The 16,969-nt window shown below is 34.1% G+C and overlaps 1 protein-coding gene across 1 annotated transcript; it reads left to right on the forward strand.

Annotated features, from left to right (window-relative positions):
* Window positions 1-6,588: 6,588 nt before the first annotated feature.
* On the forward strand, window positions 6,589-13,980 carry LOC118196622 (uncharacterized). The gene is made up of 2 exons (XM_035368092.2): window positions 6,589-6,951; window positions 10,890-13,980. Exons 1-2 carry the CDS (start codon window positions 6,767-6,769, stop codon window positions 11,536-11,538), a joined length of 834 nt encoding a protein of 277 aa, XP_035223983.1. The 5' UTR covers window positions 6,589-6,766; the 3' UTR covers window positions 11,539-13,980.
* The last annotated feature ends 2,989 nt before the right edge of the window (window positions 13,981-16,969 follow it).

Consider the following 16,969-nt stretch of genomic DNA (forward strand, 5'->3'; position numbering starts at 1 on the left):
ACTAAAAATTAACTGTTAGGGAAATTAAGATAAAGCTTACAAGCTTTCATATTTTAAATTACGTACAAAGGGGCGTTTTTTTAACATTTTGTGCGTTACCTTTATTTATTAAGTATCATGTTCTTCGCACTTAAACCATAAAATTCAGTTCAAGACAATATCGCAAAATGATTTTAGACTGAGCATATCTTTAGAATTTCCGATACACAGTCTCGCGCGCTGGAGATAAAAATGTTTTTCTTTCTGTACAACGTTGCCATTGCTCGCTTTGAAATCCTTGAGTTTGTTAATGAAAAATTCATTAAAGTTCTACAAAATATGAAGTCTATAATAAAACAAATTCCAAATTTCAAATTTGGGCTTTCAGATACCCATATTTTCAGTAGGATTACGTCATTCAAAACTGGGTACCGTTGTTTTATCACAATACGAGAAACATACATACATTTATGCAGATTCTTTATTATTTAATTTCTTCAAATATAATAAATACAAGGCGATAATATTCGGTGGCAACAGTTTGAAAAATGCAACGGACATTCAGAGTGATTTGACGCAAAATGTTGATTTGACGAAACGAGAACAATAATAGTCCCTCAGGAACAAAGCCCCTTTGGGCTAATAAGAAGTAAGCAGTCCTTTACATTCAGCAAACCATAAAAATCCGAACAACAGAGTATGTGTACAAATACAAAAGACATTTTTTAGGACTGTCTCTGTTATGTCGCGAATTTTAATTATTAATATGTGTTTTAAGTTATTATTATTCTAATATTTTTATTTGTATTGGAAAAAAGTATTCTTAAGCTGTTAAAGTTTTATTTAACTCGTTATTCTTGAGTAGGAATTGTAACAAAGGCGTGAGACGGTTGCAAGGAAACACATCCTGAGGGTTGATTGGTTTTATGGCCTTTTTACTAACAATGGAGGCAGTGGGGTGTTGTACATTGAACTGCGGTGCTTAACCACCAGGGTGCCTGGGCGCCATAGCCCTACCCCTCGTCGAATAACATGATAAAAGTTTCGAATTATGAGAAATATAACTGAATGTGCTAAATAATTAAATGAGTAAGAGTTTAAATACATAATTGCTAATAGTTAAATACATATTTTTTCCTTAAGTACCTAATTACTAATCCATACATAATTAACTATTTTTAACAACTATTTCACAGAAGAATACATGTACACACAAGAGAAACAAAATACGAAGTGCGACGCCTTAGTGCCACTAGTAAAAACAAAATGCAATCAGGAGGAAAAAAGAACAATATACAATAAAGAATCTGAGCAACTGTCGCTTGTTACTAATGGAGTTTGAAACGAAAATAGTCTTCCCGTCGCTTCGTTAAAGTTGCAGTTTGCTTACTTCATAACAATGGGGAATGTACTAAGTTTAGGTAATTGGATTCTCGTAAAGCTTAGTTTCGCTTGTTAGTTGGGGGGTCCATTTTTTCTCTCACGTTGTGTGTACAGATGTTTTCCGGACTGCATTGTCAGATTTCCTGGTGTTTGATTCGTCATGGGTGTGTCATTTTCTCAGTTTAGATAACGTAAAATTCCGGCATTTGTGTGATTTTAATGTTATGATTTTTGAAAGCCTATGAACTCACAGAGGCGGAGAAACCGAGATTTCCTGGGTGCTTGCACCAGGCTAGAAATTATTCGGATTCTGATTTTTGAAGAAGGAAAAGAAAAAAAAAAAGTGGGGGCTTGACACTTCGAGTCTTGCTCTCGCGAGCCGCGTGAACCAGCGGGCAGCGGGTATGATTTTCTCTAGGCGTTTAGCTGGCCAGAATTTGCGTTGGCATAAGGCGTAGAGCTCAGCAGAGAATTTCGATTCTCTTGTTCCAAGAATTGTACTGCAGATTCTCTTGGTGATCTTGATATCCTGATGCGGTATTTCTGTTTTTACCGACTTTGACTTTCTAATTAGATTTTGTTCCAAAGGTGCTCTACGTTTTTTCGTGGGTTTTGATGCTTCCAGAATGAAAGAGACTCGTGTAGGATCCGTCTAAGGTGTGCGATGCTGTTTATTCTGCCTGTGTCAGCTGCGTCGATGTTTTTCACCCTTCCGTCCTCTGGAATTTATTTATTGTAAGGACAGCTTCAGTGGTGTTTCAACCAAGTGATCTTTAAAATTCCCAAGAAATGTCTATCACCATTAACGAGGATTTTGTGAATAAAGGACAGCAGGAATAATGTGGCGCTCGAGAAAACTTTGGACGGTAAACGATCTGTAGAGCAGTCAAAACGCCTTATTAATCAGTATACGAAGGTATTCCCGAGTAAAGTGAGTGAGCGGTATGGACTTCACCCCGTGAGTGATTTTTTTATTTTATTTGTTTTACTTTAATAATTATCTTAATACTCAAGCAAGAGTTGTCATTTTAATGTTTGTTGAAATTTGAGTAATTACTTAAATTAATTAATCGATGTGGAAATTATCAGTGTTCTTAGAGGGAACAAATACTTAAAGTTAGAAGAATTAAATAATGAGTAGTTATATTAATGTACTTGTAAACGAAATGATTTGAAGATTTAAGTAATGAAAAGTTATATAAATATACCTGTAAACGAATGTAATGTTAAAAAAAATTTAGTACACCTAACTCTAGACTAAGTACTAGACTAGTAACTAGAGTGTAAGATTTAAAATGAATATGTTAATTTACATCTTAAGCTTAATTTGTAGGGGACTGATCAGTTTACCTAGTTATCATATGTTTGACTATTCTAGAAATTAATAAATGTGTTTGATGTATATTTTATGTTTCATTTGTTTATCTAGTGTATAAGTTACTGTGGTATGTCATGTCCCTCTATTTCTTTGAGCCGGGAGGCTTTTAAGAAACATGGAGTTTAATTGAATTTGGGGTTATTGATATTTCCTTTTGCATAGGTTACTCATAACGCAAACCTAAAAGTTAAATTTTACTACAACTATACAAATGTTTATAAGAATGCCGATATGATATATGAATATTATGAATTAGATTTGGAATGTGGGAAAGATTATATTATTGTTTTTAATATTATATTTTTGAGTTAGTGTGTCCGGCACCAAGGTTCAAAGTTTAAAAGTATTAAAACACTTAATTTTCTGAAATTTCCTGATATTCAACAACTCTTACAAAAGGATATAATAGAAGAAATGATAAAACCTAAGAAAAATAATAATGAAAATAAGGATAAGGAAAAGAACACCACAACATTTAAACACACACACAATAAAATTAATATTACTCAAACAAGAACATAAGACGAAGAGCACCACCAGGAAATTAAACCGTTTTTAATATTAGATAGGCACCCCCACCGCTAGGTCGCTCATCATTGATAACCTTCATAACTAATTTGCAGAAAAGTTTAAAATGTTTATAGTCTGAGAAAGAATTATTGAAATTTATATTATATTGAATTCTTAAATTAGTAAAAAGACTGCAATTTTCGAGGAAGTGGTACAAAAATTGTTTTATCGTAGTTGAAATCTGGAGAGACAGGCTGGGAAGCGCTTGTGATTGGTAGAAACTAATTAGTATCGTTGAACGGAAAACATTTGACTTGTTTAATTAGGTCAAAATTATTAAGAAAATTAATTTTTCGATCTGAATTTAAAGACTGAAACAGGTATTAAATGTATACCTTCTCAATATACATTTGTGAGGTCCACCTATGGAATATTGTACCTTCGGACAGTGTAAACCCACCATGATTGATGGAATCTGGAAAGAAGTGGAAATCAGTGCCCGTGAAAATTTTACGAAAAACCCTTTTAGCACGTAAATCATGATGCAGACTTATAGTCCAAAACAAGTAATATGAAAAAAAAAAAATAAATAAATAAAAAATAAAAAAAAATAAATAAATAAATAAAATAAATAAATAAATAAAAATATTGAAGTCAATTCCTACTTAGGTCAACAAGGAAAAGTTTTTTAAAAAATTTAAAAATACAAAAAAAGAATATTATTTTTTTTAAAAACAAACTGTATTAACATTAAGTGTCCTCCACTGCAAGTTTAAAAAAATGTATTTGAGCTTGAGTGGATGAATAAGTCAATTATAGAGTCTAAGCGACAGCCCGGCATAAAAGTATCGACAAAAAAAAAAAAAAAAAAAAAAAAAAAAAAATTATTAATTGTTTATATTTATCTCTATCCCTAACCTTTCTCGAGCACATGTGGCTCCCTCTAGCTTGCAAAGTAAACTAACTTATGCAATTTTCTTATTTCTGCTCACTTTATTTAATTCTGATGAGGAAATAAATGGTTTTAAACCATAGGCACTCCGTAATTTGAAATCATTGGCATTGGCAAGTACTTTATTATTGAAAATTAATTCAATAAAAAAAATTAAATTCCTACCTAGGTCAACAAAGAAAAATAAATAAAAAATAAAAGTACAAAAAAATATTAATATGTGAAAAAAACTGTATTAACATCAACTGTCATCCACTACAAGTTTAAAAAATGTATTTGAACTTGAGTGGATGAATAAAAAGTATTTTATTAACGATTGAAAATTTGAATAAGATATAGAGAGAGTGTGAGCTAATAGTAGGAATTTAAGAAAAGGCTATGTGTTTCGAGCATTTAAAAAATAATCTTGTATTTTAAACATTAGTTAAATGGAGACAATGGTCGCTCTAAAAATGTGTAAACATTATCTGCATTTGTATAATATGATAACATGAAGGGAAGGCAAATTTTGAAGCCGCTTCTGGCGGCAAAAAAGGCAACCTCCGCGGACGGTAGAATTTCTAGTTATGCCATGGTTTTTACTCCGTCAAGAAGAAAAACTTTAGAAATCGCAGATACGAAGTAGCACGGCATCACATGGGTCTACAACTAGCCATTACGCGGCCAGCCTTCTCCTGGCTTTTAAATGTATCAGAAGTACCAGAAAAATGCCTAAAGGGAACAGCAAATATTAAATTTAAAAACTGCACAGAATTTTACTCTGTAACAGTATCAAAAAAGAAACAACAACAACAAAAAAAGGAAAAAAAGAAATTTAAATAAAAATGTATGACATATATAAAAAAATAACAATGAAATAAGCAATATCCCTTAACACAAATATTAATTATCCTAATAAATAAATTAATCAAATTAATCAACTTCCCTTACCAAAATCTTGAGAATTCAAATGGTATAAAGGAAGTTAAGAACTTTTGTTTCCCCTAAAAAAAAAAAAAAAAAAAAAAAAAAAAAAAAAAAAAAGCAAAACTTTTGTATAATTAAAATTGTGGCTGTAGTGTAGAATCGGGTGCCCTTTCGATTGGCAACAAATTTTGTTCAGTTTTGGTGATGAAATCCCATTTCTGGTTACCATGATAGTTTTAACTTAGTTTTACCTTCCTGAAATGTTTTAATGAAAATAGATCGATGTGTACATGGACAAAGTCAAGGCAGTGCGCAGGGGCGAGTTTGTGCAATTCTATGATGTTTTTTATGTGAAAATAGATTGATGTATACATGGACACCGAGTTTTTGCAATTCTTTTACTTCTTATTTTGGTTTTGAGTGGCGACTATCTTCAAATTGTGCTTTCTTGGTGCCGACTTTGGCGCCAAAAAAGAATCGCCAGAAAAACAAGGGGCACCCAATTGTAAATTTTTACCCAAATTATATATAATTAAAACATAATATAAAAAATGAACAATTAATGAATTATTACAATGAAATAAGCAATAAATCTCATATTTTCAAGAGAAAACAGTCAGTAGTCCAGTATCCAAAGCAATGAATGAAAAACTGTAGTCAAAACCACATTTCTAAAAGAATGAAACTATCATCAGAAAGCAATAATCAATCAATATTGTGTTTTGTGGATGACATAATTCAAAATACACAAACCTCTTTGCCATTAGCTAATAAAGAGAGAGAGGGGGGGAAGGAAATTCTTTCTGTTGTGCCTCGCGAGACACATGCGCGTCAGAATTAGAAAATTGCGTTGTGCATGTATAATTAATATTATTTTATCTCATATTTTCAACAGTCAGCAGTCCAGTATACAAAGCACTGAATGAAAAACTGTTGCGAAAACCACATTTCTAAAAGAATGAAACTATTCAAAATGATGCGATTTCATCAAAAAAGATTGTTAAAAAAAATCGGATTCGAATTTTGGAAAAATTGCTTCCAAGTGCACTGGCTCTTGTCTAGATGCACCTACGTACCAAATTTCGTAGCCCTGGGTTTATTAGCTTACACGCAGCATGAACCAAAACATACACACACAGACTCTTTTATTATATGTTGTGCTACCGAATTTGCTTAGTCATACATTATTCAACGAGTCTCAATTTTTCCTTTCTGCACCTTTGCCTTTAGAATCTTCTCAATCAAAAAAGATTAACAGAAAAAACTGTTTATCGGAGATATGCAATTATTTTTATTCCCGAGAAAATTGTTCTTGGTCTTATCTTTAACGCTTTCAATATATCAGTGATATCTCTCTTGCTGTTTACACATAACATACGTAATTCGCTGTGTCATTTATAGAATCTGGTCTATCTTGACAAGATTATTAGTGATATGGCAGAGTATCCTTATCATTTTTAATTATATATAAGAACATAATTCATAACTTAGGTGCAGATGCAGATAAAACGCTCTTGCTGAAGTTGCATTACTCTTCTTAATTGGCTGTATTATTCGGTATTAATTTTTTAGGGAATAAAATTCTGTAGAACTGAAATCGTCTGCTTCAAGTTTCAGTCATCTATAAATCGTTTAAAAAATTTGCCAAATATAAAAAAATGAATGCAAAAATTTATATTTTGACGATATGTTTTTATTGCTTACTCAATTCCAACGCATGGCCCATAGCTAAACGTATGGTGGATATGACCTATACATTTGACGAAACAACTCTACACTTCCCTACAGCCAAACCATTCGAACTTACCACAAACATGAATGGAACAACTCCAGAAGGATTCTGGTAAGTAGCGTTTTTATTCTCATGCGTAATTTATTACAGTTAAGAAGCATATGATGATTACAATTAGGTCCCCGGGCAAGTGGGGCAGTATCCCGGATAATGATCTCAGGGACCCCCCGAGTGAAGAGAAAAATATGGGGTAATACCGACTGAGTCCACTCCCCAAAACGGTCTTAATAGTCTAGTCCCATTTGAGCCTTAGTGGGGAGTTCTGTAATTGTATTCCAAAATAAGCCCGAACAGGAAATTGCCTCATTTCATTTTTGATAAAGTATCAAAAATGAAACGCCTTTCTATAAATAAGAGAACGTAAAATCCGTGCTTTCAGCTGCATAAAACATTTTTGTTATGATTTATTTATCTTAATGATTATGTACAAAAACAACGTTGCATAAATATTTTGGTTTTAGTTTAGTTTGTGTTATTTTAATGGAAGCTTTTAACCTCAATTTTGAAATATAATACACGGCGATGATATTTGGTGGCAGCACTTTGAAAAGTGAAACTGACATTCAGACTGATTCGACGCAAAATCGCAAAACAAAAACAATGGTCCCTCAGGGACAAAGAACGCTGAAAAAAAATAAAACGGAACCCCTAATTCTGCGAATTCATTCGTGTCCGAAAAGTATTCTTATCCCGAGTTATGTCCCCCTTTTTTCGAAACCTTAGAAAAACATTCTTGGGCACGCATTTGTATTGAATAAAACCCACCCTCTTTGTAGAATTATTTATTTCCCCAACCATTTCCCTCCCCGTTGCCCTTATCGCTTGTCAATTCAGTATACCATTGTTCAAAAGACTGAGAAAAACCTTCGAATGAATGACTTCAAAAAATAAACACGTATCTTTCAGGTTTTTTCGTAAAGAAAAGGATACGCGTTATACGGCGAATATAATTAAATTAAAAAAAAATCTAGTTTAAAAATATAGATGTCCGTTATACACCGGTGCGTGTTATACGCCAGATTATACGGCGGAATATACGCCAGAATATAGCATTAGTATGAATTTCTTTGTTAACAGTATATCTGGTAAATTTTCCCTTTATTTTCCTTTAGATGCATATTTTGTATGATTAAGACAAAGGGTATCTATACCTTAAAAAGTTGACATGACGGACAAAAACTTTGATTATTTTTGGATTCGGAAGCCAACAGATAGTAGTTAACAGCAAGTCACACATCTCAGAAAACAAAATTGTTGTTCCCCAGTGTAACATCTCCGTTAGTGAAAAACTTTAGGAATTCTTTTGAATTTGTTGACGATGATTTTGAATATGAAGTCAACATTTCAATACGATTCCAGCCTTTCTTTTTGTAAAATAATTTCCAACGGATGCTATTTTTTACATCTGAAGCCAGTTTGTAGAGACATCATGTATTTTTCGAAAGCAGGAGAGATGAAAAATCAGCAATGCCCTCGCCGGGACTCGAACCACGGACTTCTCGAATACGCCTCGAGCATGCTAACCACTACTCCACGAAGGCATGCTAGGAAGGCGGGAAAAATATCTTATATACTCCCTTTTTTAAAGGACGACTGGGGTTTTAGGGGACCCAATCGCCAAATCCTGGTGGTGAAGAATCATCATTCACCACCTTTTAGTTCGGGCGCCACTGTGGAGACATTAGGTATATTTTGAAAAAAGAAGAGATGAAAAGTGTGCAATGTCCTCACCGGGATTCGAACCACGGACCTCTCAAATACGCGTCAAGCGTTCTAACCACTGCACCACGAAGGCATGCTAAGTATATTATTATGAGGGTACACTTTTAGCTTTTAGAAACTATTTATTTACAGTCTTAGAATGTATTACTAAATATTAAATGTTACCATTTACAAATTATTAAATATTACATCTTCCGTTTTTTTAAAGAGTTAACAGTTTTAACAGTCTAAAATCAGTCCAAATACCTGGCCGGCTTTCTAATCACTCTCCCACTTCTAGTTCTTAGCTCACCGTTCCTTGTTTCTGAGTTAGCAGAGTTTGGTAGTTGATCTTCTAAACTTTGCCCTTGAGAATATCTGGAATCATATCCTTTTATCATATAAAAGGCGTGAGAAATACCTTATAAGTTTTCGTTCTCAACCTCAACTTTACATGTTCTATCTCAGATGCTCTCAAGAGGGTCGATACTGACCCACTGGAGGTCGATGAAATTTTAAAGGGGATACATTATAATCAATGGGTCGATAGCCGAATACACGCAAGCGCAATCCATCCGTATAATGATCATCCCATTGGTCGAAAAAATATATTAATATTGTAAACTTGTAGCAAGGAAGATCTCTGCACTCTTTTAAATACAACAGATAAAATATATGTTTGCAAGTGTTAAACCTGAAAAGATTGGTTGAAAAAATATTGTACAATTAGCTAAGGAAACAGGTTACTGTAGTTTAACATTATTAATTGTATTGTATTTGTAACGTTTTTGTTAATATATTTCTTTTAATAAAGTCAGTGGCGTAGCTAGACGGGGGTGATTTGCCAGAAAGGCATTTTCCAAGTTAAAACAGGTCAGCGTTTGATTTCTAAAATTAGAACTCCCTCTGGAAGATCACCAGGAAAAAGCACCAAGATTAAATAAATAAATAATAAGAAGAAAAGAAAATCTGAAAGGTTTCAGATTTGAAATTACGTCCAAAAGGGCGTTTTTTAAAAAATGTGTTACCTTTATTTATTAAATATCATGTTTTCGCACTTAAAACACAAACAATTAGTTTAAGAGCAATTACAGAACAGGCACAGGTTATGCTACAGACGAAACTCGCGCTATTTCGCGGGTATTCAAATTAACATAGTCGATAGTTGGCAAAGGCACCAGTGTTTTATCGTTGGGTCAACAGGTGTTGTCCTTCCACTGCAGCTCTCTGTAAACTAAATAATTTTTCATTTTACAATATTTCTCTAACATTAATGATTGAACAGACTTTTGAGGACGAATTCATAGTAGATGCGAGTATTCAGATCAATGTATGGCGGACACCCATTGTTTAAAAATAAGCAATGTTAGTTTTGTTCAGCAGCCCAAATTATCCAGGTAACTACCCTTCACAAGGACCCATAAGGGGTCCCGCCATGCGTTGCTGTGTTGCATAGCTCCGTCCCTCTGGTGGAGCTATGTGTTTATGATTATTATATAACGTTTACGTTTATGATTTTCTTTGAGATGTTTGTTCTTGATAGCATATCTTATAAGGATTTATTTCACTTTCTGATGTCTTAAATTTTAGATGATGTTCAGTTGTGTGATGTTCACACAGCTGAACACAGCGATGTTGAGATGTGAGGGAGCATTTAAATAAGCAATGTTCGGGGCTAGCTCTTTCTTCATATACAGACTGATATAAAGCAGCTAAGTTCCTTGCCTAAAAGTGCATGGGAAAGGGGCCGTGACCCGTCAAAATTTCAATGTAAGTAACATACGCTGATAACATCTTTGAGTCATCTTAGATACTTTATACATAAAATAACCTATCTAAGACGACTCAGAATTGTACCGGAGTGGTTTTAGAACATCGGCTAGCAAGCTGCCAAAGCCGAAATATAATTTGGACACAGCTGTCGAGAGTAAGAAACAGCAAAACGCGGCCGCCAGAAGCTCCAGTTCAAACATTCAAAGCCCTCAGCTTAAATACACAAAAAACCTAATTTGCATTCTGGTAAGGAATATAATAATAATAATATAATTGATTAATTAAAATAAAGCTTTAAATTCTGGAATTAAGAGTTTTTATTTCTTAAATTAACACAGAGTTGTTATTTATTTCCTTGTATGTCGTTCTAGCATTTTACAGATTTGATCTTTTGGTATGCATTGAGAAGGGCGGTGAAAAGTCTAGCTACGCCACTGAATGAAGTGTGTTAAATTTCTATAAATATTCCAGATAATTTGATTAAGGCAGTAATAGAGCGATTTATATTACTTTAGGTTACAATTTGATGAGTTCTCATCAGGAATCCATCTTGGTACTCATATGGACGCCCCCTGTCATTTCTCCAAGGGCGGCATGAGTGTTGATGAAATTCCTTTGTCCACTTTAATTGCTCCGGCAGCTGTTATAGACATAACCGAAAGAGCCAATCAGAATCCTGACGAGGAACTCACGATCGATGACCTCCTCAACTGGGAGAGGAAGACACAGCAAAATTTAAATGGAACTATAGTACTTCTCAGAAGCGGCTGGGGACGCAGATGGGGAAACCTTACTGCATACGCTGGTACGTCTGAAAATGATATTACAAAGTTGCGATATCCAGGATTTTCCCCCGAAGCAGTACAATGGCTAATCGACAACAGAAACATTCCCGGCATTGGTATCGACACATTTTCTTTTGATCGGGGAATTTCACGCGAATTTATGTCGCACAGAATCCTTCTTGGAAACGGAAAATTCGCCTTGGAGAATGTAGCCAACATGGAAGAACTTCCTATATACGGAGCCACATTATATGTAATGCCTATGAAGATTGGAAAAGCAAGTGGAGCACCAACCCGCATTATTGCCACTTTTCCAGAAGTAATTTTTAACACCGAGGAAGACTGGAAAAGCAAGTGGAGCACCAACCCGCATTGCTGACACTTTTTCAGAAGTAATTTTTAACACGTAGGTACCTAGTGAGTAATTCTGGAACTTATATGACAGGTGACAGGTGACTGCAAGCCCTGGACACCCACACGACTTTGCAAAAGACTACTCGGGTGTAGTCCAGGACCCGCAACTAACTTATATGACAGGAAAACTTAACATCAATTGATAATTTAAACACATATACACTTACATATACACGTAGAAACAACACCCCCAACGAAACAGTTCAAGCCTGAAAAGCCCTGAAAGAAATCCCTACGAAAATAATTCCTGCCAAAATAGCTCAGCAATATAGCTTTCACGATTACATAATTATCGTTGTTATACAAGAGATTATTTACAGCTTTTACAAGGGTCAAAATAGCCAAAGACTAAACAGCCGGACGACACAGTGCAGAAGAAATAGCCCACATTTATTTTAAAAAGCCCGATAAAACGACCCACATTCAAATTCTGAATACTTTTGAAAGCCATTTTATTGGGGCTATTTAATCTCGGGCCTGTTGGAGATGTTACAGCTTGGGCTATTTTGACAAGTGGCACGTAGAATTAGTATAACTAACATACTCTCTCAATCGAAAGAGTCGTATTTGACTCTTAACGAATGGCATCCAAATGGAATACTAAAGCATTTTATAGAATGCTTGAAAACTAGCCGACAAAGTATGAAACGATTCACATTTTATAAATTTCCTTCCAATTGACAAACCAGCAAAGTATGAAATACATCTTCGATTTTTTTCGAATATTTATACATTCGTACATAATTTGGCCTAATTTAAAATTATGCATCTCTTCAGGAAATGAGGGATGTCCTCCGAGTATTAAGATTAGTGGTATGCAGTGTTGCTAGAAATTTTTCAACTTAGGTAGCAAAAGAAGACTAAAAAATTCGCAAATGACATCAGGGATCACGTTATTTTTTGACGTCATATTTACTTCGATCCTTAGCCGTTTTAATTACGTATTTCTTAGCTTTAACTAAAATTTTAAAACTATATTGCTTATTCCTTTTGTAATTAATTCTCATTTAATTTAGATTTCTCTTTTTAAATTAATTAGTAAGATATTCCTCATGTTTAGATTGTTAGCGTTTTTGTGCTAAATATTTTGAGTTGGCAGTTAATTTTTTTAATCCAGTGTTTTTTTTTCGCTTATTTGTGCACATTTTAATTGAGGAATGCTTTTCAGTGAGTTTTCTGTTCTGGGTGGTGGACTTATTTCAAATTCTGATGCTTTGTTTGTTCTTTCACTGCTAAATTTGTGTAGTTATTTAGAAAAGTGCAGTTGTTTTGATTTTTAAGTCATTTCTATTCCCTAGTTCTCAGCAATATTATAATCAGGAGGATGAATTTTATTTCTTTCTCTGTTCGGGTACCCAATATATGGCACGCAAGCTGCAAGTTCTTTTGTTCGATTCGTTATCACCATAGAACTGAAGGGGGGAGGACTGTCTTAAAAACAAAATCTGTAGAGCACTAAAATCATGGCTATTAGTATTAAGGTATATAATTCTGGGTTTTACAAAGCATTTTATGATATATTAAAAAAAAATTTTTGAAGTCGCAAAAAGTAGCGTAAGGAAATGATGAAAGTCGCAAAAATTTCGCAAAATCGTAAATACTAAAATTTTAGTAACATAAGTTTGTCAAAAGTCGCAAATTTGCGAAAAATCGCACAATCTGGCAACACTGGTGGTATGCACATCGGTCAAATAATTTCTAGAAATACTATGAACAGTTCATAAATAAATTTCCTACATTTTTTCTAAGTAAATTTCTGTGATTATTTACACTTTTATGTACGTTTCTTGCTATATTTATGTTAAGTTAGTGAAATTCCATTGAAGGATATTTTTTCCTCATTGTTTAAATGCTAGCCCACCAGCGGCCGAGCGGTAAAGTCGCTGAACACTGGTAGTTCGGTCCGAGGTTCGAATCCCGCGAACGGGCTGGCTCCATGGGCGTTTTCGTGGTTTTCCCCATGTGTAACGTGTATACGAGCCAGTTTCCCTTAGAAAGTCCTCCACGAAAGGCATCCCTCCCCTTAGGCAGATAGCCCTCGTGTGCTTTGCCATAATTAAATACACCAACACCATTGTTTAAATGCTGTCAAAATACTCATGGACAAGCTTGATCACATAAGTGGCACCTCCTGTATTTTTAAGTTCTGACAAACTTCGAAAATAATTATAGGATGCAGAAAATTGTCAAGGAGACTGCAATTCTCATATAAATAAATGTCTACAAAGAGCTTAATTAACTTTTGGCACTACATGACTTTTGGCTGAATATTCTTTATTTGAATATAATGTTTTGTATAAATGTTTTAAAATAATTTTATTGATAGGCAAAGACAAATAACTGATGTATTTCTGCATTATGTACTATTTCATCATGTAATTTTATAATAAAAGTTTTGTAAGTTGAATTGCTAATTATTATTATTATTATTATTTTTATTTAAAACAGCTTTTGCTCTTTTGAAACCTCTTCAAAAAGCAGCGCAACTGCTATTAAAAAATAGTTCACATTTAATGCCAATACAAAATATGATTTTTAATGCTCTGACTGCTCAATTTTCTTATTTATCAAAATAGCTTCAAAAACTGCATGTTTCTTTATTACATATCTCAAATCCATATGTATTTAAGAATTAAAAGACGTAGCACAATTTTTACACCAAGATACATTTAATATGGATTTCATGCTTAAGAACACGGTTCCATCAAAATCCCATAAAGATAACAATTCTGAAAATAGACCTTCATTAAATTACGATTTACTTCATAGAATATAAACATAAAGTATTGGTTATGCATACACAGAAACAGAGCAGTTCTATACCTCCCGTTCTACTGGGCGGAATAACAAAATTTAACTCGCATTTTTCATGTCTCGAAAGCGCGACTTAACGATATTACATTAGATTTATACACTCTTTTGCAAAAAAATCGAAGCACCATGAAGGAAGTGGTTGTTTTTGATGAAATTGAATATGTGTATAGCTCATACACAGATATTAAAATGATTAAAAAATCAAGGTCATAGTACCTGTTTACGACTCACAATCACCCATTGTGTGTTCAAATTAGTAGTTGGTCGAACCGGCCCTGGCGGCAATGCATGCTTGAATTTGTCCAGGAAAGGAGTGGTAGAGGTTCCTAATGCCATCCTGCGACACATTCTGCCAGGCATTCATCAGCTGTCGCTCCAAATCTGCGATATTTTGTGGTGCCCGAATCTAGCGCCTACCATGCCCCAGACATGCTCGATTGGTGAAAGGTATGGTGACCTTGCTGGCCAACGAAGAGTATGCGAGCAGTCCAAAGATATGCGAGCGGTATGTGGCCTGGCATTACTTTGTTGGAAAATGGCCCCAGGATGACGTGGCATGAAGGGTAATGCAACTGGCATTAGGATGGTATCAACATATCGTTGAGCTGCTAAAGATATACAGCGGATGATTAAAGATGACCTGCTGTCATAAGAAACAGTGCCCCACACCATTACACCAGGGGTTATGGCTGTATGCCTTTGTAAAACGAAGGCTGATTGGGACCGCTGGCCCCGTCCTCTCCAGACACGAACACGGCGGTCATCTGCTTCAAGAGTGAAGCGGTATTCATCGCTGAACACTATACGACGCCAGCCATGATGATCGGCTGCGATAACACTCCAGACGACTCCTCCGATGTTGTGGGGTCAAAGGAAAGTCTTAAAAGTCCTCTGTGAGCGTATCTCCGTCTCAGACAAGCGCCGTGAAATGGTGTGCGGTAACCAAGGGACGTACAGACGTGGCTGTAGTGCGTTGGATAGTAGACAATGATACCGTTGGGGCCGTTCGGGCCAACGAGATAATATACTGGTAGAGAGCGTATTGCAACCTTCAACCGGTTCCAACATTAGTGTCACGTGACTTCAATTCCGAAAGTGCGGAAATACTTTACATTGCTTTCTATGGGACGAAAGACTGCTGCTCTGCTTGGTCACATAAAATTTAAGTAAAAATGGTTATTCGCTGCAGCGCCTATGGATGTAAAGAAAGTTTCGTGAAAGGAGGACTTGTAACCTTTCATAGGTAAGTTAAAACTGCATGATTTATTATTTTATTTTCAGTATTTTTGTCATTTTACTATCTCTGATGAATTGGTTGGAAAGTTTCAGCCATATTGTATAAGAAAATTGCCGCATATGACATTTTCAGCATGTATTATTAGCATCAAAATGTATTAAATACTGTGACACTATTTACTGGAATCACCCTTTACAAATAATTGAATTTTATATGTTTTTTCCGTGTATTCCGTTGAAATAGAAAGCTGCGCCAATTGGCGTTAACCTTTTTTCGCCAAGTCGTACGCGTTTTGATTTTATAAACAATTACTGCCTGCTATAAAAAAAGAAAAACGCTATTATTAGCATTAAATTATTGAGAAAAGATTGTGCGATATGTTTACTTTGTTAAAAAAAAAAAAAAGCTAAAGATGATTCATGCAACATTGAACATAAACAGTTAAACAGCATTATTTTAAAAATCAGATTACTTTTATAAAGCTCAATGCTTTATCATTATTTTCTATAAAATCAATTAAAATAAAAATAATCTGGATTATAATTCTGTCTCATCTACGATGCTGTTAGAAATTTATTGTAATTGAAAAAATGCGATGTGAAAAACTTATTTAAATAGTATATTATATTAAAAATATTAATATTTTAAATAGTATTTAAAAAAAAAAAGGAGAGCGAGAGAATTTTTAACTGTAATATCGTTTTGATCCTAATAATAAATACTGAGTTGAAGTTTGTTACCGTTTCATACATATTCAATATAAAATAATTTTTATAGTTAATAAGATGTATTGATCCCCCCCCCCCATGACATACACATGAGTGTGGAAATCAGTAATTAAGATTGCATTATTTTGTTCCAGTAATATAATCTCAAGAAAAGAGAGTGCATTATTTTGTTCCAGTAATATAATCTCAAGAAAAGAAAGGCAATCAATGGCATAAATACATATAATACAATGTGATTTTCTTTTTCTCTTTAGGATGCAATGCATTAAAATTAAACGAGATTTTTTTTACCTTCTCAAATATTATAACAGTAGTGCAATTAATTTTTTAACGTTATTCAAAATTAAAGTTTCCATCTCAATTTTTTATTATTTATTTTAGATTTTCTTCCTAAAATTATTTAACCTAAACATCTTAAACAATGCTGCAAATAATTTAAAGCGATTATTAAAAATATAGATAAAATATTCAGGAAAAAAGGGGTTAAGTTATATCTAAATATACTTTTAAAAAATCGAACAACCTAATTCGAGGCTGTTGTCTGCTGACTGCTAGCAGACGGAAATAAAAAGTACTACCTGCCATATCAAAAGCGGGCCAAACTGGCGATGAACAGC

Source organism: Stegodyphus dumicola, chromosome 11 (genome assembly GCF_044657685.1).
Source record: "Stegodyphus dumicola isolate Sdum_Otavi_A_Nest chromosome 11, ASM4465768v1".
Lineage (NCBI taxonomy): Eukaryota > Metazoa > Arthropoda > Arachnida > Araneae > Eresidae > Stegodyphus > Stegodyphus dumicola.